Below are 24,688 nucleotides of genomic sequence, written 5' to 3'. Positions count from 1 at the left end.
GGGATGATTATGGACACAGGAGCCCCATAAGCCACTACAGCATTAAACACATTCGACAGAATCTTCGCCCACAATTTGGGGTCACATTTATACAAATCTGAAGGGACACAGTCCGATCCAGGCGCTTTATTAGCGGAGGTCTCTTTGATAGCTATTTCAATATCCTCCTCTAGAAAAACTAAACCTCGTGAATCTCCATATGTTTCTGAGGGCGGAAACGATTATAAACCCTCACCTAATCCATATATGGACTCAAAATGATCTAACCATTGAAATTCGGTAATATTAGTTTCCATACTGTCATTCTCCAATCCATGCCTGAGAAAAAAGGCACATTAATGACAGCCCAAAACCTGGAACTATCCTTAAGAAACTCAACAGACATGAGTGCATTCCATGCCTCTTTTTTGATCTCATTTTGTCTGGAAGATACGGCTATCTTATAACATTTCCTCGCTTGAGCTATATGCTCCCTGTCTCTTGCTGTTTTCTTGAGGGTGTACATTAATATGTGATGGGCACTAGAACAGTTAGCATCAAACCACCTTTCCCCATTGTTCGGTTTGGGTTTAGATATAACAGTCAGATCCTGGGTTACTTGCCTGCAGATTCCCTCAAAGGCTTTAATTACCTCAATCCCTGGGGTGCTAGGATCTTTACACATATTAAGTTTAAACTCGGCCGTCTCACACAGATCACTGTGAAAAGATACAGGAATAACTTTTGACCACTTCAGTCTCCTCCCCTGATCCCTTGATGATAAACTCTTGGATCCTATAAACCTTCCTGCTAAAAACAAAAGGACCACATCCTTTATTAACTCCAAAATTACTGGGTTATGGTCACTCAACGGAGAAAACTGAACATTATAGAAGGTGACATTAGCTAGTATTGTCGGGGGACACAAATTTATAATCAAAAATAGTGTCACTTTCTCAAGCATTAAAAGTTGGACACCGTTCACTTGACTCATTAGTGGAAGGTTCAAACAAGTCAGCATCTGCCAGAAGGTCATCCAGAACCTCTCTGTGTTGCGTGTGCTCAAAATGGGGTAACACAGAATATTCAGGACCCAAGTGATTGACAACGTGACACTTCAGGTTACACAAATGAATATTGAATTCGCCCATAAGAATAATGTGATAAAAAGAAGTTTGTTTTGACCTATACATTTCTAAAAATGCCTGTAAATAGAGTAAATGTTCATTCAGGATATTGCCTTCCCCAGAGTTATAAAAGTTAACAAATAACACTTTAGGTTGACTAGGGGTACATAGTTCAACAAAACAACTGTTGTGGGAGGTTGCCCCCAGCCTCTTTGTTGAACCTTTTAATTTTAGTGAAAAAAGGAGGGCAAGGTCCCCCTTTGCTCTACCTGCTATACTTGGACGGGCTGGTAAGCAATATGATATAAACCCATCCAGCCAAAAATTACTCTCCTTCTCCCACGTTTCCTGAAAAGAGATAACATCATATTGTTTTATAAAGATCAACTAACTAGGGACATCTCTTTTATATCTGAGGCACACAATGTTCCAGCTAATGATCTTGGGATTAAGGTCAGCATCTACAACCAGTGAGTGAGAATTGTGACCATCTTCAAGATTAGGTTCAACTGATAACCCTAGTCAGTCATTCTCATCTAGGTGTGATAGTGGAGAAAAACTGTTTGATGTAGGTAAATCAATTCCTTCGTCTCCTTTTAGCATAGGGGGGTTAGGCGAAACCACTGTGTTTCTCCTACTTATAGTTTCCCAATTTGAATCCCCCCTTAAATTATTAACCAGACCATAGGGAGATTGACGAAACATCCGAGGGGATACATTCAGCTGCAACCTAGCTGGTGCATTTGGCCTCTTACCTGGGGGTTAAAAAAAGCCCAGGGGCACCGCCCTGATGCCCCCCTTGACCTTTTGGAACGCTGAAGCGTCCCATAGCAGCCTGTCCGCCACATTCCTTCTATTGAAATTTACAATAATGCAATCTCCCTCCATTAATTTTGTACAGTTGCCCACCCACCCCACCCATCTAACCATGTTGATATTAGATGAAATATTAGCGTTCCCAACGCAGTGGGCATCACACCATTTGTTAACTTTAAAAAAAGGGCCGTCGTAGATTCCTCATCATTACCTAAACGGGGTACCCCGACAAGAATCAGAACCAAGGGAGTACCTTCTGGGGAGAGATCAAGTCTACCATCTTCAGGTGCAATACTCTTTTCAGGAAGCGGTGAGGCTTCTCTAGTGGCCCCCACCAAATCCCTGGTTAAGGAGCTAAAGATAGCACAACTGATGTCCTTACCCCCCCTCCCGATGAGCCAATGGAGCCACACAGTCATCCATCCTTACTGTCTTCCCTCCAACCTGTGAAGTGGAAAGTTGGATTTCAGTGCCCCCCGTAGCCTTCCCTATAACTGGCCTAGAGTCTAAATGGACCTTCAGGGGCGGGGCTAAGGAGGGATTTACAAACAAAGTTTGTGTTTGCATTTCTGATGTAGCTAAAAACGATCAATGTTTTCACATTTTTTCAAAATCCCTGCAACAATTCGTATTCAAGGTGTCAATAATGTCTTTGGCTATGGTGATTAAAACAGACTCCAGCCTTGAAGAAAAAATGCCCTCCACTATATTCCATACCAATAAGTCAGAGTACTCTCCAGTAGTCTTCCCTTGACCAGGTGGTGTCATGTTTTTTTTGCCTCAATCCCACTTGCACAGTTTTTTAGTAAGTCTCCTTTTTCCCGTGGGTTCCACAAGACTCCCTTTTGATGCCACTCCCTCCTCGACCATCAGGGCCCTAGATGTCAAATCGATTGCTTCCCCCTGGGCTCCATCACAACTCAATGACAGAGTGGGAATCAAAATTGTGTGTTCCAGGGAAACAGGGTCCGGCAAAACTGTATCCTCGTTGAGCCTTACATGGGTCCAGAAAAATTCCTTTTCAGCATTCTCAATCTCTTTGTTTAATGCCCCCACTGCTGATGTCAGATAATTTATATGGAAGCTGACTTTCTGGGTATTTTAGCCTTCAATCCCCTTTGATCCTGTGTACAAAGATGTTTTCGCTTACCCATACTTCGATGTATGGGGGTTGCCCGCCCCAGCCTCCTCTGGTCTCCGACAGGTACAGACGGGCCCGCCCTTGGCCCGGGCTTCGCCCGACACGCACCCGCGTGCATTCCGTGAAGCGGGTGTCGCGAGATGTTAAGTAGCCGCCGGTGGTGGGAGGGGTTGGTAGGAGGCAGCTCTCGTGGCCCCGTTGGATATTGGACCCTGGTGTCCTCACCCACTGTAAAATAACCCCAGCAAATCTCCAGGTGACGCGTCACCTAGCCCTCTCAAAAGCACTCTCCCCCCCGGGCAGCTGCTTCCTGATTTCACACTGTTCACACCACACCACTGATACTGCCAGCTCCGCAATAGGGATTGCCCCCTCGTTATTGAAAAATTGCTCGCTCTCTATTCTTATTAGAAGAGCCTGCTTGCGCTGTATCCCTGCTTCCTCAGCGCCCTGGGTACCTTTTTTCCCAAAACCGGGCAGGGCAGCCTTGCGCTTCCTCGCGTCCCCTGTTTTTCCAAACTTTGAAACACCACAAAAGCCCCCGCATTCAGCTGTGCACACGCTCCCTGCGTCGCAAGAGGTCCGGGCGCTTAGGAGAATCACAGTGCTGATGTTAGAGCCTTGCGTACTGCCGCCAATCCTCGCAGCACGTCAACACTGCATTTGCTCTGGTGGGCGGGCCAAGTTATTGTTTGATTAGCTCCATGGCAATGGAATGCTGGTAACTTGCTGGTGGTCAGTTGCACCTGGCTGAAGCTAGCTGATGGATGGGACTTATCCTTTACTACATTCAATTTGAGCATCTTCCTTAATTTTACACTGGCGACGATGGTTAGAAACTCACTCTGCGACTCCAGATTTTTGATCAACAAGGATTTGTCTTAACATCAAGAAACTAATTTTGTTTACAAGAAAAGGACAAAGGATCACCTCTGAACCTCTCACATTATTTATCGATTTAATAAGAAAAAAATCAAAAAAATCGAATCACAGTCTTCTCTTCACGTGAGTGTTTTATATTATCATGAGCATCGCCACATGCCTCCCTCTTGCATTCACTCCATAAGTGCAATATAAGGGTTGGGAGGTTTTAATGTGGGCTCTGATAGATGTTTTTATATTATCATGAGCATCGCCACATGCCTCACTCTTGCATTCACTCCATTAGTGCATTATAGGGGTCGGGAGGCTTCGATGTGGGCTCTGATGGACTTGTAAAGAATCCACAAGATTAAGACTGTTCTGGTTTCCCCCCTATCTTCCTATTCATGTGACTGTTTCTCTTCTAAAGTAAGTAGTGGAAGAGTTCAAGGAGCCACAGTACTCGTTTCGAGGTTCTAGTTTGTGGATTTTGGGACTGCTTTTGTCTTCTCTCTTTTTGTATGCGTTTATTCCTCTTAAAGTGAGGAGCGGGTGCATCACACAAAGTAGCTTAACACATCTTCGTATCTCAATATGTTTGAAGATCGCAATTGCATTCCACAAGGTGTCTCGCTACATGTTTTTTTTTATTCTGTTGAAGTTCGCATTTGTTTTCAGCATAACGCTTCTTGAAACTGTGAAAAAAAACAACTGAGAGTCCATTCTTACCAAGAATCTGCAAATGTCATCTTCGGAGTTCTTGGAGGATGTCTATTCTCGCGTCTTCTCTTTGTTCCTACGTCGTTACACATCATTGCGTACATTCAGTTACTCAACGTGACTACCATTTTGTTTTGGATGTTAGTGTTCAAGTTTTAAATTTCACGTATTTCCCTACGTAAACCTTACAACTTTACTCACGTATACTTTGTGTTGCTGTTTTCTCAACATCTACTTACAGCATTATAGGAACAATATTTTCAACAATTCCTGATGATTGTCACATGTCGTGTACCAACTGCATAACTTCTGAGGTACTGGGTTTTTCGGAACCGATACTATTACAATAACCCAGCGGTGTCAGGGCAACACCCAAAGACCCCGGATTCCCCTGTCTTGGCAAACAGAGACACGCGATACTTCTTGATGACGTCAAAGACCAAAGTTTATTGGTTGCAACCAGGGACAGAGGTCTACGAAGTACACACGGGTAGTTTGACAGAGACTGCACCACCTCAATGAACGAAACTCGGTCTTTTATGCAGAAAATTACGCCTCTGGCAACATCACAATTTACATTTGGTGCATACAAACTGACCAATAAGCAAGTAGCATTTCAAAAAGTAGCAAATGACGACAATCATAGATGATCCCACTTTCCGTTGTCCAGCCCACCAAAACGATCGCACACATGCTTGGTTTCCTGTTCGATCAGGCCGGACAAACCCATCATAAAACCTTCAACCCAGATCGATGATCATGTCGTAAAGGAAAAGGCAGAAACAGATGGAAAGGAGATAGAGGAGTGGGAACGGTGTGCCATAAAGTCGGGCACGTTCTGCTCTTTGATCTTTATCAAGCCAGCTGCTGAACAAGGAACTGGCTCAGCGGGATTCGCCCCAGGCAAGGAGTCAATTCGGCCAGGTCAACCAGAAGTCAGCTAAGGCGTACGTGTCAAGGACTCGTTCGGCCACAATCATCGGGCCTATGTTAGGGCAACCACACAAGATGGCTGCCACATACAAAATGGAACCCGAGGGTTCAGACTAAATCCTCAAATGCAGAGTGTTCTCCTATATCGATTCATACGAAAACACTCAGACACATTATACTCGCCATTTGCGGTCCGTAGAGACCAAAATCGTCAATTTCTGACGATTTTTATAAATCGGGTTCTGGAACTATCGAACCCAATTCGGAACCACAGAACCACAGACCCTCCATTTGCCCTATCATAGGCAATAAACCCAGACCCATTTTAATCTGAATCCGGATCTATGTTCATCAGGTCATCGATATGCTGCTGTAGCATCATCCTATTACTATGCATCTCTCTCCGGACAGGCTTCCGTACGCACAAAGTTGCACAAAGGCCACAAATAGCTGGGGCACACTGTACACAGAGACAGAACATGAACAGAATCGCTAAGCCCATCCCAATGACCATCAGAATCTTCCAACCCCAAGTGGATATCAACCCCCATAACCATCCCATCAAAGACCAATCCCCTTTGTCCAGATGGACAGAATCGGAGATTTTGTGCAATTTGGAAATGGCCTGGAGGACTGACGGAGCGTTGTCTGGAATAAAAACACAACAGATTGATTGAATCAGTCTACAAACTCCACCTCGATCTGCTAGAATAACGTCTAGGGCAACTCTATTCTGAAGTGTCATAAGTCTATCCGACTGGAGCTCAGCAGTCAGGTTACCAAGGTCCCCAGAACGGCAGAAAACCCTTGAAGAAATCACCCAATTCTTGTCCTGCGGTGTCTTCTTGGCTAAAGACACCCCTCGCAATTCTCGTCTTGTGGTAATCTGCCGCAGCTGTAAAAGTGGGGGGAAACAGAAAGGAAACAAAACATGTGCCCGAGAAGTCAGAGGGCAACCGTGTATACGCTTTGTCGTAGCAAACAAAATAGGTACCCTTAGCAGCTAAGAATGCTGGGGAAGACTGAGACCGAAACACGTAAGTCTCAGCGCAAACGATCTTCCCTAACTGAGGCTTCGAGTTCTTACCGTTGCCCTGCAGACAATAGTAGCCTTTATGGGGCACTATCCAGATCGGTAGAGGACTTTTCGCTCGCTGGTTAATACTCAGACTAACTCCATATCCAGTAACGTTCCAACCACTATATGGTTGCCTCTCATCTTTCGGAAAAGTCTCTACTGCATTAGTCCCTTTAATCATATCGACTATGCCTCTAGCTATAGGACTATTCTTCGGATTATCTCTCGGTGAACGTAAGGGGTCAACACTGTGGGCATATATGAACATGGTTCTGTAAGCTCGGATCGAACCATTCAGACTAAAGGGCAAGACCAAATAAGGAATACCTTTATCGGTTGTATGAGGCATCAAACCACAAATCCAGCAGTTCGTTGTATTGATCACTAACTGATGCTGGTGCAAAAGCTGTATGAAAGAATTATTAGAGAATTCCTTACGTCTGACTACCTCATATTCGGGCAAAGGGTGGAAAGAATGAGAAGAAATAGTAGGTGAAGGTGTAGATTGCACAGTGGAATCAGACGTCATTTTAAAAACAAATGCTACATAACCAACTATGAAAATTACGAAACTCAATAGCAAAAGTATGAATGGTATCAAAAAGCATTTCTTCGACATTATTTTGCATATACGTTTTCTAAAAGTCAGTGTCTGCACAGGTCTCTCCAACTCAAAGAAATCCATCCTAAACTAAGGGTGCTGCCCGCGGTGGTTGGTTGATTCTGCTTGAGAGTGCCTCTGCTGCAGCCAGGAAGGCTGCCTCGGACCAACAGAACCCTAGACCTAGTGTCTCGGGCTTACACTCCCAAGACTGGTAGCAACAAGAACCGGATGGCAATTCAGAAAAACAAAAATAAGTAGATCCTTGGTGGAGAGTTAACCTGCAAACAGTAAAAAAAATCAACTTTATTAATTTTTATTAGTCCTTAATTCTCGATCTCAAATTGTATCGATTTCTTCCAGGTAACTCTTGATCGGCAAACAGAAGATGAGGCTCGGTAGTGTCCAATCGCTCTGCAGGAGGTATTGATGCTTGCAAAAGTCGATCACTTTCCTGTTCTGAGTTAGTTTCAATCAAGCGAGCATCACTGAACTGTACAAACTTCAGGATTGTCTCGGTCTCAGAATCTGCGAGACCATCCTGAACCCACTTATCATAAGGCAGAGGTAAGGGTGCCTTCTTGGTGTGGGAGCCGTGAATCCAATGGCGCTTCCCACGCACCCGTACCGCAGATCTCGTAGACAGTAGGACTTGGAAGGGTCCCGTCCAGCGGGGTTGCTCGTTCTTCGTACGCTGGAAATTTCTGATGAAGACCCAGGCACCAGGTTCAATCGCGTGGCCTGGATCTTCTGTACCTTGTGGAAGAGTATCGTATACATGTTGGCGTAAAACACTAATTTTAGTTGTCAGCTCACGCAAATAGTTAAGCAAAACAGGGTATTCGAGGTCACTAAACGTCGTCGGTCTTGGTACGCCCCAAACATTCGCCGGGCGACCAAACACCTTTTCATATGGACTCAAACCCATTCTCGAGTGCACAGTCATTCGGATGGACAAAAGTGCTAATGGCAAAGCATCTGGCCATTGTAAACCAGTGCTTTCTTGAATTTTGGCCAACTTTAGCTTCAGAGTGCCATTATAGCACTCGACTAAACCAGCTGATTGTGGATGTTTGCAGCGTGGAATTCCTGCCTAATCCCGAGACCATCACACACTCTCTTCATCACTTGACCCACAAACTCACTTCCGTTATCACTCCAAATAATTCTCGGCAAACCAAACCTCGGGAAAAACTCTTTTATCAAAACTTTTGCTGTGGACAGGGCAGTGTTGTCCTTAAGGGGGTAAGCTTCTACCCATCTAGAAAAAGAGCAAACAACCACTAACACATACTTTAAGTTGTTGCATCTTTCCATGTGGATAAAATCTAGCTGCAAAGCCTCGAACGGATACGTAGGAGGAGCAAAATGACCAGCTGGTATTGGAGTTCCCTTACCAGGATTATGCATCAAACACACCATACAATTCTTGACTAAATTCTCTGCACATCTAGGAATCCCTACATTCTGCCAAACCGGAGCCAACAACTTGCAAATCCCTTTCACACTAATGTGTGCCAATCCATGTGCCATTGTAACAACTGGAAGCACATACGCGTTAGGCAACAACCATCTCTGATGTTCGGACAAATCAGTCCAGCAACCATTCGAATCCAACCTACCCTTACTCTCTCTCCATTCATCCAACTCTTTCTCTGTAGCCTCACTCTGAATAACTTTCACGCTATCAATGGTGTCTTCGCACATACTCTTCTCTGGAACCCATCTCGCTGGACCCGCAACATACATTCGACTCGTCATATTCCTAGCAGTTTCTTTCGCAACTTCATCCGCAAACGCATTACCATGACCAACATCATCCGTACCCTTTCTATGAGCACTGCATTTCACAATCGCTATTTGCAAAAGTAGCATAAGAGATTCAAGAAGTTCATTCACCAGTTGTCCATGCTTGATTTTCGTCCCATGCGATGTCAGAAATCCACGTTCACGCCACAATCGTCCAAAACTATGAGCCACACCAAATGCATACTGACTATCTGTATACACATTCACTCGTTGCCCTTTCGCCAACACACATGCTCTCGTAAGTGCAATCAGCTCTGCCGCTTGAGCGGAATTGTGTGGGATACGTGCAGCTTCGACAACTGTATGTAAAGTCGTCACAGCATATGCTGCAGTGGTATCACCATTCGGTAATTTAAAACACGAACCATCAACCGACAAGGTGTCATCACAGTCAGAAAGAGGAATATCCCTCAAATCTATTCTCCCTTTCGTCTCTTCTTCAGTTCTCAGAAAACAATTGTGTTGCTCTTCGCTATCATCGTCTATCTCAAGCGAAATCGGCAACAATGTAGCCGGGTTTAGAGTATTACACCTTTTAATGTGCACATGGCTCGCTTACAACGTAAGTTCATACCCTGACAACCGAGCACTAGTTAAGTGCTGTGTCTTCGTACGATTCAACAGGGTATCCACTGCATGTGGAACTATAACCACTAACGTATTGTCCATAACCAAGCCAGCAGACTGTCGAATTGAAACAGCTGCTGCTGCTGTTGCTCTCAAGCAACTCGGCAACGCTCTAGCTACAGGATCTAAGGTTGACGAAAAGTACGCACATGGGCGTTGCTTCCCGCCAAATTGTTGAGTCAAAACCGATAATGCACATCCCTCTCTCTCATGGACATACAATGTGAAAGGCTTGCTGTATTGGGGGGTACCCAACACAGGAGCCGAACACAACGCATTGCGTAATTCAGAGAAACTCTGTTGACATTCCTCAGTCCAAGGAATCGGATTTGGAGTATCCTTAACTGTAAGGGCTATCAGAGGCTTCGCTAGAAGAGAAAAATTTGGGATCCACTGTCTACAGTACGACGTAATACCCAAAAACGCACGTACTTCTCTCTGTGTCGTAGGGACACTCATTCTCGCAATAGTCTGGATTCTTTCTGGGGTCACTTTCCTTCCCTCCTTCGATAAGAGGTGACCTAGATAGGTTACTTCTTGGCGACAGAATTGTAATTTCGAGAGAGAAACTTTATGATGGCATTCAGACAAATGAGACAACAAGGACACAGTGGCATCCTTACATATGTCTTCAGTATCGGCATCGACCAACAAATCGTCAACATACTGTATAAGGGCTGCACCTTCGGGAAAAGTCAGCAAGTCAAGTTGCGTCTTCAGAGCTTGACTGTAAATCGATGGACTCTCGCAATAGCCTTGAGGAGCGCGCTTAAAGCGGAATCTTCGTCCTCCTAAAGAGAATCCAAAGATATCTCTACTCTCTATGGCAATCGGGATGCTGAAGAAAGCATTCTTCAAATCAATCACCGAAAACCAAGTAGCAGAAGCTGGAATCAATGTCAATAATGCGGTAATGTCGGGTACAACAGGGAATTGCGGAACAACAATTGTTTTCACTTCACGAAGGTCGACAACAAACCTATATACAGGAGGCTGTGAAGAATCAGTTCTCTTCAAGACAGGCAAAACCGGACTATTACACACATTACCTCGAGTCTCTTCAATAACGCCCTTGTCAATCAAATCATAAATGATCGTCAAAAGTGCTCGTTCACCATCACTTGAAATACGATATTGCGGAATGCGCGGTAACTGTGCATTCGCCTTCAACGTCACAACATATGGGGGAACGTCTAACAGCCCCACATCATTTGGACCCATAGCCCATAGTGAATCCGGTAACGAAGACAATTCAGGTGGAAGACAATCTTTCGAAACATATATTGGAGAAATCACATTCTCACCCAAAGTAAGATGCACTCCTGACGGAGAACAGTACAAAGTCGCATACAATCTCTTCAACAAGTCAAGGCCTAGTAAGTTCTCATTACAACCTGTAGTCAAAAGAAGGGGTGCTTCAAGCCTACGAGGACCAACAGAAAGAGGCAATGGAACGGAAATCGGATTCATAACGGGGGCGCCCGAAAAACCTATAGAAACATTATTAAAGCCAGACAAAGGTGCGCCAGGGAGTTTAGAATGCATAATAGAACTCTTCGTAGCACCAGTGTCTAGCATAAAAGGCTCTGACACACCTGATGCAATCACTTCAACGTAGGGTCCACTCTGATCTACCGGAACTAAAACAACTCCCTCTCTTTGTCTATGGCTGTCCTAACAATCATTACCTTGCTCTCCATCGCCTTCAACATAGTAATCATCTACGTAGTACTGTGCTGTCCTACCGGACGAATTCTGCAGTTGGTCAAAACTGTTCATTGAATTCTGCGGTGGCAAAGGGCGCGCGTTCTGTCCGCGACCTCTACCTCTAGGCGCTTGTTGAGCACCTCTACCGCTAACACCAGGAGCACTATTTGCACGTTGCAACAGAACGGGACAACTGTTCTTGTAATGGCCTTCTTCTCTACAATACGCACACCGATTAGGCCCATACTGAATACGCTGTTGAGGAGTCTCGTCTCTTTGCGAGTTCCTCAAATACTGTTGAGGCTGCTGATAATCGCGCTGATTATTAACACGGGGTGGATAAGCTTGTTGTAGAAGAACTTTAGTCTTCAATTCCTTAGTCTTCTTATCCGCTCTCTCTAACTCATCCTTACGCCTATTCTCATAGTACTGAGCAGTAGCAAGAATTTGCACCGAAGTAGAAACAGACCAAGCACTCTCGGAATCCTTCAACTTGGTACACAACTCAGGAAGAAGGTTGTGCACAAATTTATCAACGAATAATCTCTGGCCACCTTCGGTAGCCATATCCTGACCACTATGGTCAACGAACGTTTCCTCGAAACGCGAGAAAAAGTACGAAACAGACTCGTCTTTCTTCTGCTTACAAGCAGACAATTTGTCCCAATTAACACGGACCTCAGCCATCAAAGTTTTCATGAAAGTGATAATTCTACCAGGAAGTTCACCAATAACATCTTCAGGCTTAGCACCTCCAACTTGTCTATCATTTGCCGCAACCAGATTCACCCACGATTCACCCAATTCATTATCATGATCTGTATGTCGAATGACATTCCAGATGGGCTGTGGAACAACATTACCGAACAGCATGTCTATATCCGCCAAATTCATAACGCACAAACTCACAGTTTGCGTAAGTTCCTTATAATATCCTGCCGGATTCTTCCGCGGATCTGGCAAAGTCTGCTTAAGTGCTAGAACTTCTGCACGTTTCCATGGTACATGAACCCACACACGCTGAAAGTGCGCTTGAACAGGTGGATGAGCATTAGGATCAGCAGGTCTCCATACTGGAGGAACCTCACGCATCGGATATTGACGCGCATGTCTCCTAACTGACGAATCTGGCTCAAACAGCCGTTCAGTAGGAACATCGCTACGTAACGACAATAACGTCGATACCGCTTTCTCGACATCGTGTAAACTCACAATCGTTCCCTTAGCATATTCGGAACGTAATCGGGACAATTCTACAGGAACTCTACCCAATTCGTCCATCCATTGTTCATGGAGGAACACACACATAAGCTCAAAAACATAACGTTGCTTTGGTGCACATAAGGTGGCGGTGAATTTAGCAAATGCGACATTAAAGGGTCTTTCACAAGATCCTTCTCGTCTTTCTGCTCTTTAACCGGCAAGACTGGGTAGCATCTGTCTACCGCTAACTTCCTCACTCTAAGCATCTGCTCACTTTCTTTCTCTTCTTCATCATCTCTGTATGCAACGGCAGCTTGCACCATTGACATACCCTTTTTATTCTTCTTCGCTAACTTAATTTCTTTCTGTTTGGCTTCTTTGCGCCATATGCGGAAAGAGTCAAACATCGCCGGCAGGGCTTTCTTCTTGAACAATTTCACTTCAAGGTTATCTAAGACTTCTGTCTCAAAACTACCATAACGGGGCCACTGTAGTACACCGTCATTCTTCCTGTATCTTACCCAAACCTCATTATAGCTAATAGGACCTACACCATGTTTCAAATACAACTCGTATGTAGGAGTTCCGATCGGAGGAACCGGACACAAATCCTCTAACCGGGAATCCCTCAAAGTACCACAACTAAACAAATTCCTAAGACTGCTAAAACCAGGCATCTTGCTCACTAGTCTAGCTTCAAACAACAAGGGCAATCTAAAATCGATAAGCTTGTGAATACACAAATCCCTTGGCTTTGGGGCCTGCAGGTACCAATTCAAAGTTATCCACTAAAGGATACAAAACAAACTAAGGACTAGGAGACGCTCCCTTTATACTTAACTGAGTTGTCGATGGCGTCACCAGAAGAACCGTCAATCGTCTCGCTCTACAAACGTCTAAAGCTCCAAAACAGGGCGACAGTCAGGGCAGCAGTCCTTCGTAGCCGCCGGGACGCGGGAAACCTCGCAGCAAAGACCTTCGGAACCACGTCGACATACAGGGGTCGCTGAAGTGGCTGGCCAAACTCTGGAATTTTCACACGAAGCTCCTCACGAACCTCTGGCTTGGACCGGTACCGCTGAAGTCGCCCCACGTGGGGCGCTAATTGAGGTACTGGGTTTTTCGGAACCGATACTATTACAATAACCCAGTGGTGTCAGGGCAACACGCAAAGACCCCGGATTCCCCTGTCTTGGCAAACAGAGACATGGGATACTTCTTGATGACGTCAAAGACCAAAGTTTATTGGTTGCAACCAGGGACAGAGGTCTACGAAGTACACACGGGTAGTTCGACAGAGACTGCACCACCTCAATGAACGAAACTCGGTCTTTTATGCCGAAAATTACGCCTCTGGCAACATCACAATTTACATTTGGTGCATACAAACTGACCAATGAGCAAGTAGCATTTCAAAAAGTAGCGAATGACGACAATCATAGATGATCCCACTTTCCGTTGTCCATCCCACCAAAACGATCGCGCACATGCTTGGTTTCCTGTTCGATCAGGCCGGACAAACCCATCATAAAACCTTCAACCCAGATTGATGATCATGTCGTAAAGGAAAAAGCAGAAACAGATGGAAAGGAGATAGAGGAGTGGGAACGGTGTGCCATAAAGTCGGGCACGTCCTGCTCTTTGATCTTTATCAGGCCAGCTGCTGAACAAGGAACTGGCTCAGCGGGATTCGCCCCAGGCAAGGAGCTAATTCGGCCAGGTCAACCAGAAGTCAGCTAAGGCGTACGTGTCAAGGACTCGTTCGGCCACAATCATCGGGCCTATGTTAGGGCAACCACACAAGATGGCTGCCACATACAAAATGGAACCCGAGGGTTCAGACTAATCCTCAAATGCAGAGTGTTCTCCTATATCGATTCATACGAAAACACTCAGACACGTTATACTCGCCATTTGCGGTCCGTAGAGACCAAAATCGTCCATTTCCGACGATTTTTATAAATCGGGTTTCGGAAATATCGAACCCAATTCGGAACCACGGAACCACACTTCGGTGAAATTAACTCCTCTGGTCCTCATCACGATCGCTTAAACAGGAAGAGGTAGGAACTTTATTTGAACTCAGACTTTCAGAATCATCAAGGACTTGGTTTCGGTATAAATTATTTATAATGCCATTTTTTTTATTTTGTCTGTTTCTTTTTAGGTATAGTGAGTTGTAAAATCTAACATTCTGTCACAATATTTTTCTTATTTTCAATTAACATTTTCTTTCCTTACAGGAAACTGTTACACTTTAAGTTAATTACTCTTCCGGAACCTCAGCACAATACTTTATCACTTGTTGTGGTGTGTACCATTTTATCAGAGTTTACATATAGCACATTCTAATCACTTTCAATATTCAAAATGCAGAATGTCGCACACCAACTTTCTTTCTTTCAACACCAGGGGATCCCCCGATAAGGTGACAAAAGTGGAAAAAAGTATTTGAAAGATATGCTAAGGTGTGTGGTACCAATTTAATCATTGAAAGAAGACTGCTCTCCTTCTACATTATATAGGGTCCGAAGGACAGGAAGTTTTTGATCACCTTCCTGATATAGATGACCAAACTTTAACACCTTGGCTGCTAGGGATTTTCCCGCTGGGTGCTGGATTCTTTGAGATGACATTGTTTGTGACAAAGCCAGCTCGTCATAAGCACAGGGCAGGTAAAGCCCATGACGAGCTGGCTTTGTCATCAGCACTGAAGGGGTTAAATGAATATGAAATTTGTATTTTAACATTAGACAGACACTTTTTACTGAAAGTAAGCATGATTCTTAAAAGATATCATTTTGGTCGCAGGACCCAAAATGAAGGTGAAACTGTTGAAAATTACATTACTGCTTTAAGAAAATCAGGCTCTTCCTGTAAATTTGGTGCTTTGCTGGAAGAAAGAATTAGAGACCAGTTCATGCTGGGTTGCAATCTACAAAAAGTTAGGGATAACATCTGGCAAAAAGATGATCCTTCCTTGGAGGAGGTCATTAACATTGCAAAGCAGATTCAACACACACAAACGTGTGTGGAGATCATTACCAAGCATGAAAACAAAGCAGAAATAGTGCATGAGGTAAAGGTTTCTACCAATGGGAAAGGATTTAAAAAGAGTTTTAAACCAGAAAGTAGTGGTTCACGTTTGCCCAGCAAATCTAGTTTTCAAACCAAATGTTTTCGCTGCAGGAATCTTGTCCTGCTTTGAGAGCTACATGCACCAACTGTAAAAAGATTGGTAATTTTACCTTGGCCTGCCATGCAAAAAAACATGGTGTGAAAGTGAGCCCTGTTTCTCAACATGTAATCTCAGAAAGTGATTCTGAATCAGAATATGACTCTGGCCAAATAGTTTCACAAGCATCAGACAATAGCAAGAAAGGTCCCTTTGATGAAATGTTTGTGGAAAGTATGCCTACTGGTGTACTGTTTGATTCTGAGGCAAAAATTACAATTGTTTCTGGACATTTTTACAATCATCATTTACAGGGGAACGTTAAAATATTAAAGGCTGATATCAAACCCTTCGCTTATGGAGGGGAACCAATCAAACTCATAGGATACTTTCAAGGATTGATTGAATATAATGGAAGGTTAGTCTCTGGGAAAGTTGTGTTTCTCATAGAGGGGATAGTATCTTAAGCTAGTTTCACCAGAAAGATCTAGGTGTCATGTTGGATCCCAACAGCAATCCCCCCATTGTGTTAAAAGACCATTTTCACATGAATGAAATCAGTAGTGATATTAGTAATGCCATGTACACTGAAAATCATAAGAGTTCATTTTCCAGTGTTTTCAACAGTAAATTGGGTTGCCTCCGAGACAATGTACAGAAAATTAAACTAGTACCTGGAGCTAAACCGGTTGCTTGTAAGGTTCGCAGTGTTACTTTTTCTGTGCGGGAGGAGATGAAAAGCCAACTAGATAAGTTAAAAAAGGAAGGTATTATTGAAGAGGTAGAAGGAACACAGTGGTTGGGGCCCGTGGTCGCAACTCGTAAGTCTGATGGCAGCTTGCGTTCGTGCATAGACTTGCGCTCCCTTAATAAACAAGTCATAGTTGACATATACCCTCTCCCGAAAATCTCTGATATGCCTATGTTATTAAAGGATGCTAAGGTTTTCCTACAGTAGATCTCAAATCTGCTTACCATCATATCAAGTTAGAGGAAGGTTCTAAAGATTTCACTGCTTTCATTACTCCTTTTGGCACTTTTAGATTTCTCAGGTTGCCATTTGGGTTAGTATTGGCAGCACTGGAGAAAGTTTTGCAGGAATTACCTGGAGTAAAGATTGTCTTAATTTGTGCACATGATGATGGGGAGCATGATACAAGGCTCTAGGTACTAGAAAGATTCAGCCAGTACAATCTCAGGGTCAAGTTAGAGAAATGTCAGTTCAAGAAATCCTCTATTGACCATCTAGGGCACACAATATCAGGTAACGGTGTAGAACCTAAATGTGAGTTGATTGAGATTATACAAAACTTAGCCTCTCCCACCAATGAGGAAGAAGTAGTGAAGTTCCTTGGGACGACCTATAGTAAATTTGTTAAAGGTTTTGTGGAAAAAACTGTCAACATAAGGACTTTGTTGAGCAAAGGTGTTGATTTCAACTGGTCCGATTTGTGTGAAAGTGAATTTGTTGATTTAAAAAATTTCCTTAAGAAAACGGCAAAACTCTGAAGTTTTGATCTCGCGTTGAACTCTGTTCTGATTACTGATGCCAGCATGCTGTTTTACAACAGGAGAATGGCAAAACTGTCAACGTAATTTTATTTCTCTCTCGTAGCCTAAAGGGTGCTGAACTCAGGTATTCAGTAATAGAGAGAGAATCTCTGGCTGTTCATTGGGTCACTAAGAAGCTTAAAAGTGTGCTGTGGGGTACAAAATTCATGGTGAGAACTGATCATGAACCTTTATGTGAGGTGTGCAACAAAAAAGGTTTTGATGTTATTTCAAGCAGAATTCCAAAATGGATTGTGGGTCTCCAAGCCTATGATTTTAAAGTTGAATATCTAACAGTTGTGCGTAATTGTATTGCTGACACCCTCTCCAGGTTCATTATGAGGGGGATAATGTGAATGTTGAGGACAAAGAAATGAATGAATGGGTTTGCAATGTTGAGCATGATGTTATAAAAGAAGACAAATGGCGAGAAGCATGTGATTCAGATGTTGAATTTATGGAACTACGTTCTCTGATTAAGAGGGCGTGGTCGAGCAAATCTCATGGTAATGCAGATTATTATTGGAATGTTAGGCATGAACTTTATGTGAGTGGTGGCTTAAGCTTCAGAGGTTCGAGATTAATTCCTCCGAAGGTGTTTCATGAAGAGTTAATCAATCTAGCCCATGATGGTCACCAAGGTACGTCTAAAACGAAAGAAAGACTTCGACTCAATTACTGGTGGCCAGGTATGGATGTTCAAGTCGAGAGGATGGTTAGAGACTCTATACCTTGTATTCTAAGTGAGAAATGTCTCAAACCTAGAGTCTAACCGATGGTCATAAGAGAGCGCCCCAAAAGTCCATGGCAGGAACTAGCTCTCGACATCTTGGGTCCGGTATCTGGTAATGGTGGTGAGACTTATGTCTGTGTCATGACTGATATGTTCTCAAGGTGGCCTGAGATCAAATTGACCTAAAACATTGACACAAAACATGTAATAACATTTTTCAAAGATGTTTTCACACATGAAGGTTTGCCTGGGTCCCTCCTGACTGATAGTGGTGTGCAGTTTGTGTCAAGTGAAATGGAAGATTTTCTAAAAAAATAATTTATTGGTCACAAACAATGTTCACTTTATCATCCGGAAACAAATGGTATGGTAGAACGCTTTATACGAGTACTTAAAGAGACCATCTCTATGTCTAAACAAAATGGGCTTGATTGGAAAGATGAACTGAACAAAAAGGTTGAAGTATATTGATTCACTCCACATGCAACCACTGGTTGTACACCTTTTAGTTTATTAAAAAGTAGACATCCTAATACACTTATAGCACCTTTCTGGGTGAATGACACTGAGTCTAAAAGAGAAGTAGTTCTTCACAGGTCATGTGGAAATCCAATGAAGAAGAAAAAGTAATTGCAAGGGAAAAAATGTGATGCTAAGAATGCAGTAAAAACTACTCTTGTCAATGTTGGTGATCTTGTCATGATAAGAGCTCCCTTGGGAGGAAAACTTCGGGTTTGTTTCTAAAGCCTCATAAAGTTGTCAAAGTTCTAATGAATGCGATAAAAACAGAAGATTCTTGTATCTGGAATCTCAATAGGGTAGTTGGTTAAAAAAAAAAAGGACTTGGGGTGTTACAAAGATAAACCAAAGTTAATTACATCTACTGATAGTCCGATATCTTCACAAAGGGAACGTAGGATGAGAACAAGGATCATACCTTCTAGGTTCAAGGATTTTAACATGAATTTTTGAACCCTTGTAAACAACTCTATGCTCACCGAAGTCTGTTAATCACCCCAGTCATTTGAAGTAAAATATTCCATCTTTTCATTTCCTGAAGGAAAAACACGCTTGTCACCCATTTTATGTGCAAGTTAAATTTGTGAATACAAAGCGTCCTTATCTGTGTTCCCGCGATTACGGGCGGGAACACAGATAAGAACGCTTTCGCATTTGAAAAGGAGGGGCCCTCGGCCCCCCCGCCTGCATGGCAGCACGGCGACCCCCCTCTTCCCTTGACTCCCTGTGGGGGGGGCGTGACCTCCCGGCATCCAGTGATGACACGGGGGTGCTCACCTCACCACCGGCTGGCTGACGCCCGACCCCTGACCCGGAAGGCGTTGCGCAGACTTCCGGGTCAGGGGCGGGCGGCTGGGGGGCGGGGGGAGGGGGCGTGCCGCCCCCTCCACGCGACCCTAGGATAAAGGAGGGGGGAGCGCTCAGGTGGCCCTTGTCGCCTGGACGCTCCCCCACACTGGTCGTGCCCCGCGACCGAGTATTTAACGGGCTCGGCTGCACATGCGCACCTACTTACGGTAAGGGCGCAGCTAGTAGGACCTGACACCGGTTAGGACCTCGCCATATGGCCAGTAATGTTAGTATGCAAAATTTCAGAGGAGGATGTTAGATTCGGTTAGGAAACAAGCTGTATTAGAATCTTGTTAAGGTTAGCATATCATACTTGTTGATATGATTGTATCTAATGTCCCTGAATATTTTGCATGAAACTGTATCTTTTGTTTAATAATTTTATTATTTTGTATCTTAATAAATACGGCCGGGGGGTCTTGCCCCCCGCCTTCCAAAGACAATCATGTTTCGTGTCTGTGTGTCCTGGGTTGATGTGGGTCCACAGGGAGGGGGGTGGTAGCCGTCGCTGACCATGCACAGATTTAACTTGCACATAAATAGGTGACCAGCGTTTTTTTCCCGTCAGGAAATGAAAAGATGAAATAATTTTCTTTAAAAGACCATGGTGATTAACAGACTACGGTGAGCATAGAGTTGTTTACATTTGTACTTGTGTTCGTAGTAAAAGCTTACAGTTTGAGTTAACAGACAGAAAGACAGGACTGATTAGTGTATGAAACGCTGGATTTTATTTTCGAGATGAAGGAGAGGAAGCAAATGAGGGATGCACTATGTTGGTGACTCTTAAACTCGGGTTGATTTATTTTGCACATGGTTTGGAGAATATGACAAACATACGATTGAGGTTTTTTAACTGATGAGTCTTGCTGTTGATTTTAATGTAAAGAAATTATTGCATAGAATTAATGTAGAGGGCTAAAACTTGTATTTGTATTTACAGACGCCTATGAGGAAGGGAATGTACTTTACGAAATGCATTAGGCTGTTATAATAAACGTTGTGGTATGAGAAACCCACTTTGGACTCCTGTGCTTTTGTGAAAAACCAGGGTCAAGACACAGATTGGATAAAATGAATTAAATAAAAGTCAAGAGTGGATTAAAGTAAATGGTTAAACAAAGAAGAATAAAAGAGAGTAAAGAAAGTGATTCATTGGATTCAAACTAAAGTCAGGGCTGTGCAGCCTGGTGGAATCGGTAACAGGGTTCCTTCGTGGATTTATAAACCAAACTGCCACATGACTTTGTAGTTTAAGAGCATACAATTCCCAAAATGCGCTGCAAACATTGTCACACATATGTTCAAAATGCAGATAATTTTCAAATTAGACTAATTGCATTCTAAACACTGCAATGTATAGTAAAAGCCTTCAGTTAGTGCACTTGTAAAAGACTTGCTCCAAATAAAAAAAGTCTGGTTTAAAATTCAGCAGCCTTGTGATTTGTGTAGTGCTTTTAAAATGTAATGTTTTAAGAATGGCAGTCCGGAAAAGTTAAGAGGAGGCATTGCCCTTCTCCTGATCTCTTGCTCAGCGGAGGAGGTGAGCAAGAATATAAGTATGTATATAATGTGTATAATTTATTGGTAAAACTGCGCACACTTACTGAAAGGTAAAAAGTAATCTAGGCATTACATGTTCCAGCATGCACGTTGAATCCACTCACCTGTGAGGCCCACTCGAGGGTGTGACTTGTAGTAATCAGCATGCAGATATAAGTGTGCCTCTGAAGTGCCTGTGCAAAGCTTTACTGGAGCCTGCAAACAAGGAACCGCGAGGATCCAAAACGCGCCAGGCATATGAAGAATCTCAGTGCAAATGGAAAATTTTCTGCCTTAAACAATAAAGAGCTTTTTTAAAGTTCAGCTTCAAGTGAGTGCATCTTAGTTTCAAGGGTGCTTTCACAGTCACCACAAGGTAGATATAGTTAGGTCTCCTTTTGCATAGATGGAGTATTTTTTGGCTTGCTAATAACTTAGCCCCTTAGACAACAAAACATTTTTTAAAAAAGGTGACTCCACTTCAGCTCCTTTCTTGAATTTTTCAGGTTGATCCGTCAAGCAGGGGGCTGAGAAAAAAGGGGGCTTCCAAAATGCAAAATCTTTATTATGCCTGTTTCAGCTCGTTTCTGATCTCTATAGTGCCTCTTTCTGCTCGCTGCTGGCCTTTATTTTTCCTCTAGCTGCTGGCCTTTATTTTGCCTCTTTCTGCTCATTTCTGAACTCTATTTTGCCTTTTTCTGCAAGTTTCTGATCTCTATTTTACCTCTTTATGCTCGTTTCTGATCTCTATTTGCATCTTTCTGCTTGTTGCTTCCTTTATTTTTCCTCTCTCTGCTCCTATATTATTTATCTTTGTCTAAGGGAGGGGAGCAACACGGCCCCACTCCCAAGATTGATTTCGGCCTTTGGGACTCCGTCCCCCTGGGTCCTGCCATATCTGTGCAATGGGACTGCGGTGGGAGCCTCAAGGCCTCCACGGTCCCAGTTGGCTCCCCATTTCCTCTGGGAGCCGGCATTGCTCTGACAGACAGGGAGCTGCTGAAAGACAGTCCCTGTCTGTCAAAGCAATATTTTCATCTGTTTCCCTGCAACCATATTTGCGCTATGCCCCCATGACCTGGCCCAACTCGAGGTTATTTAGAAGCAAGCGTTGGAGACTGCCCTTTTTTTTGTTTATTTTTCCTGCGAATTTGCGAATATTGTGAATGTACGTAAAAAAAAATTTAAAGGCATTTAAGCCATAGTGGATTCCCAGGGGGGCATAATCCTAGCTGACCCCCTTTTCTGTTTTTTTTGTTTTTGTTTGGGGACTCGGCTGAATCTGAGTCCCAAGATGGCTGCCAACACTTCCTGGCTGAAGTGTAGGCAGACAAACAGAGCTCTTTATTTCGCTGCTCACGTTTGTCATTTTTCTCGAAGTCATCGCAGCCAAAGATATCACTAACTATATTCTCTGAAATTTCCCAAAAACTACTGATCGGATTTTCACCAAATAACAAAAAGCAGAATCTACATAACCAAATCTACCTTTCTGCCAAACTTTGTGTATTTCCATTCAGCGGTTCAATGGTCCTATAGGAATTTACATGGAAAAATTTACTTTTTTGATATCCCTTTCTTTTTCTCAGCCCCCACTTGACCGATCGCCCCGAAACTTTCCATGCGCAACAAGAATCACAAGCACACATTTTTTTGGGAAACTTTCATGTAGATTTGTCAAATGGCACCAAAGATGTAGGCATGTCAACAAAGGATTTTACTACTAAAGCATAGTCCTAACTCTATCTACCTAATGGCGACCACCAGTAGGCAATTTATATTGTCAAAGTGGATGTGTGTTGATTAAGTACATCTATACTAACTTCTATATTCTTACTTTCACGATATTTTGATACTGGATATTTTGGCCATGCTATTTTAGTATACCCTTCAATCCACTGCTCTCACATGCTTTCTATCTGTGTACTTGTGGTGTTAGCTATCTTTTGACTGGACACTATGCCCAACTGCGTCATTTGCTTTAGGTCTCCATTTCTGTTAACCCCTTCGGTGCTCATGACGGAACGGTTCCGTCATGAGCATCGGTTGGCCTGTGCTCATGACGGAACCGTTCCGTCATGAGTCCGTTGGCTCAATAGAACCTTCAGCACAGCGCGGGAATTCGCGCAGCACTGAAGGGGTTAAAATCTCTGCATGCGTCTGTGACTGAATGAGGCCATACTCCGACTTCAAACCTGAAGAAACATTTAGAAGTCTACTTGACCAGTGGCACATCTCCGTGGCAGACGTCTACCTATCTAAAAATCTTTCTGCAGATGTGTTTGTTTATATTCATAAATTGTGAGATTTTCAGCAGCATCAGAGATGCACAGTGAAGAGCTAATAAAATATGATGCTATGGTGCCTATGACTTGCTTTTTCTTTCGTTAATAGTATAACAAATCCAAGGGGAACAAAAATACTGCCACAGCTTTCTAATATGTAAAGACTGAGTATAACATAATTTGGCTCAATTCATTGAACCAACAAATTTAGCACAAAGATACATTTGAAAATGTTTTTTAACTGTAGTCCATTCTCGGTGTGCCGGCCATCTGTAGAATGCACAGCACCCATGTGAGCTCAAATGCTAATGTGTTATTCAGTCTTTGTGATCATTTTGAAAGTTCATTCACAGATATCACTGGGTACAATTTACATAGATTGCATACTTTTTCTTGGACTAACACTGGCACAATATAAAGGATCTCAATAATGTGTTTACAGGCTTATTGGTATTTTTTTTTTGCTTTCTTGGTAGCATATGTGGAATTCAACATTTGGAAAGAGCAGGCAATAAGTTGACGCTGTTTGATTCGCTCTACTTCTGCATTGTGACATTTTCTACTGTGGGATTTGGCGACGTCACACCGAAGATCTGGCCATCCAAGCTGTTGGTTGTGATTATGATCTGTGTTGCACTTGTTGTACTTCCCATACAGGTATTGTATTTCAGCTATATTACCAGTTGGCAAATTGTCATAAAACAAATATGTTGAAAAAAGCATATATTTATTTTCTTGAATCACAATAAATGATTGCAATGTTGTACAATGGTAGGCAATAAATTCAAGGTGGTCTAAACTTTATTGCTGCAGAACTGAAGCTGTTCCTTCGCATAAACTGTGCTAGTATTTACTAGCCTAAGGATCTAGTCCTAATAGGAAATAAAAAAATACTTTAATTTGTTTTTTTCTGTTCTGGAATGAATAGTTTGTTTTATGTTTTTAATAAGGGAAGAGAGCCTAATGTTGACGTTTGCCCTAAAGTAAAATCTAATTATTCTCGTGCATGCAGTAAATCCTGCAGCAACATGGTGGTAGTAATTATGCCAATGGTAAACCTGTTGAGGGAACATTTGATGCATCCAGCAACGGCCCGTGGAGGGAGTTACAGTGGGGCAGGAGGGCGGGGAGGGGGAGGGGCAGGGTGGAGGTTGCTAAAAACCGGCATATGGATAATTGCAGGTAAGTAAACAATTTAATTAATAAATCGAATTTCGTAGTGCGCCTTGCATCGCAAAATGCAATGCAGTGCGAGCTACGAAATTCGTTTTATTAATTAAATTGTTTACTTACCTGCAATTATCCATATGCCGGTTTTTAGCAACCTCCACCCTGCCCCTCCCCCTCCCCGGCCTCCTGCCCCACCGTAACTCCCTCCACGGGCCGTCGCTGGCTGCATCTGTCCCGAGCTAGTTGAATTTGCATTACTGCT

General features: G+C 43.2%; 1 protein-coding gene across 1 annotated transcript in view; it reads left to right on the top strand.

Annotated features, from left to right (window-relative positions):
* The window catches only part of LOC147747702 (potassium channel subfamily T member 2), a 1,549,272-nt gene that overhangs the window by 961,873 nt on the left and 562,711 nt on the right, over positions 1-24,688 (top strand). The window contains exon 10 of the mRNA XM_086926024.1: positions 23,733-23,913. Within this exon, the coding sequence (XP_086782150.1) occupies positions 23,733-23,913 (181 nt within the window). The remainder of the gene's footprint in view (positions 1-23,732; positions 23,914-24,688) is intronic.

This window comes from Lissotriton vulgaris, chromosome 1_1 (assembly GCF_964263255.1).
Source record: "Lissotriton vulgaris chromosome 1_1, aLisVul1.2, whole genome shotgun sequence".
Taxonomy (NCBI): Eukaryota; Metazoa; Chordata; class Amphibia; order Caudata; family Salamandridae; genus Lissotriton; species Lissotriton vulgaris.
The sequence above is the reverse complement of the archived record's forward strand: the minus strand, read 5'-3'. Positions and strand labels throughout refer to the sequence as shown.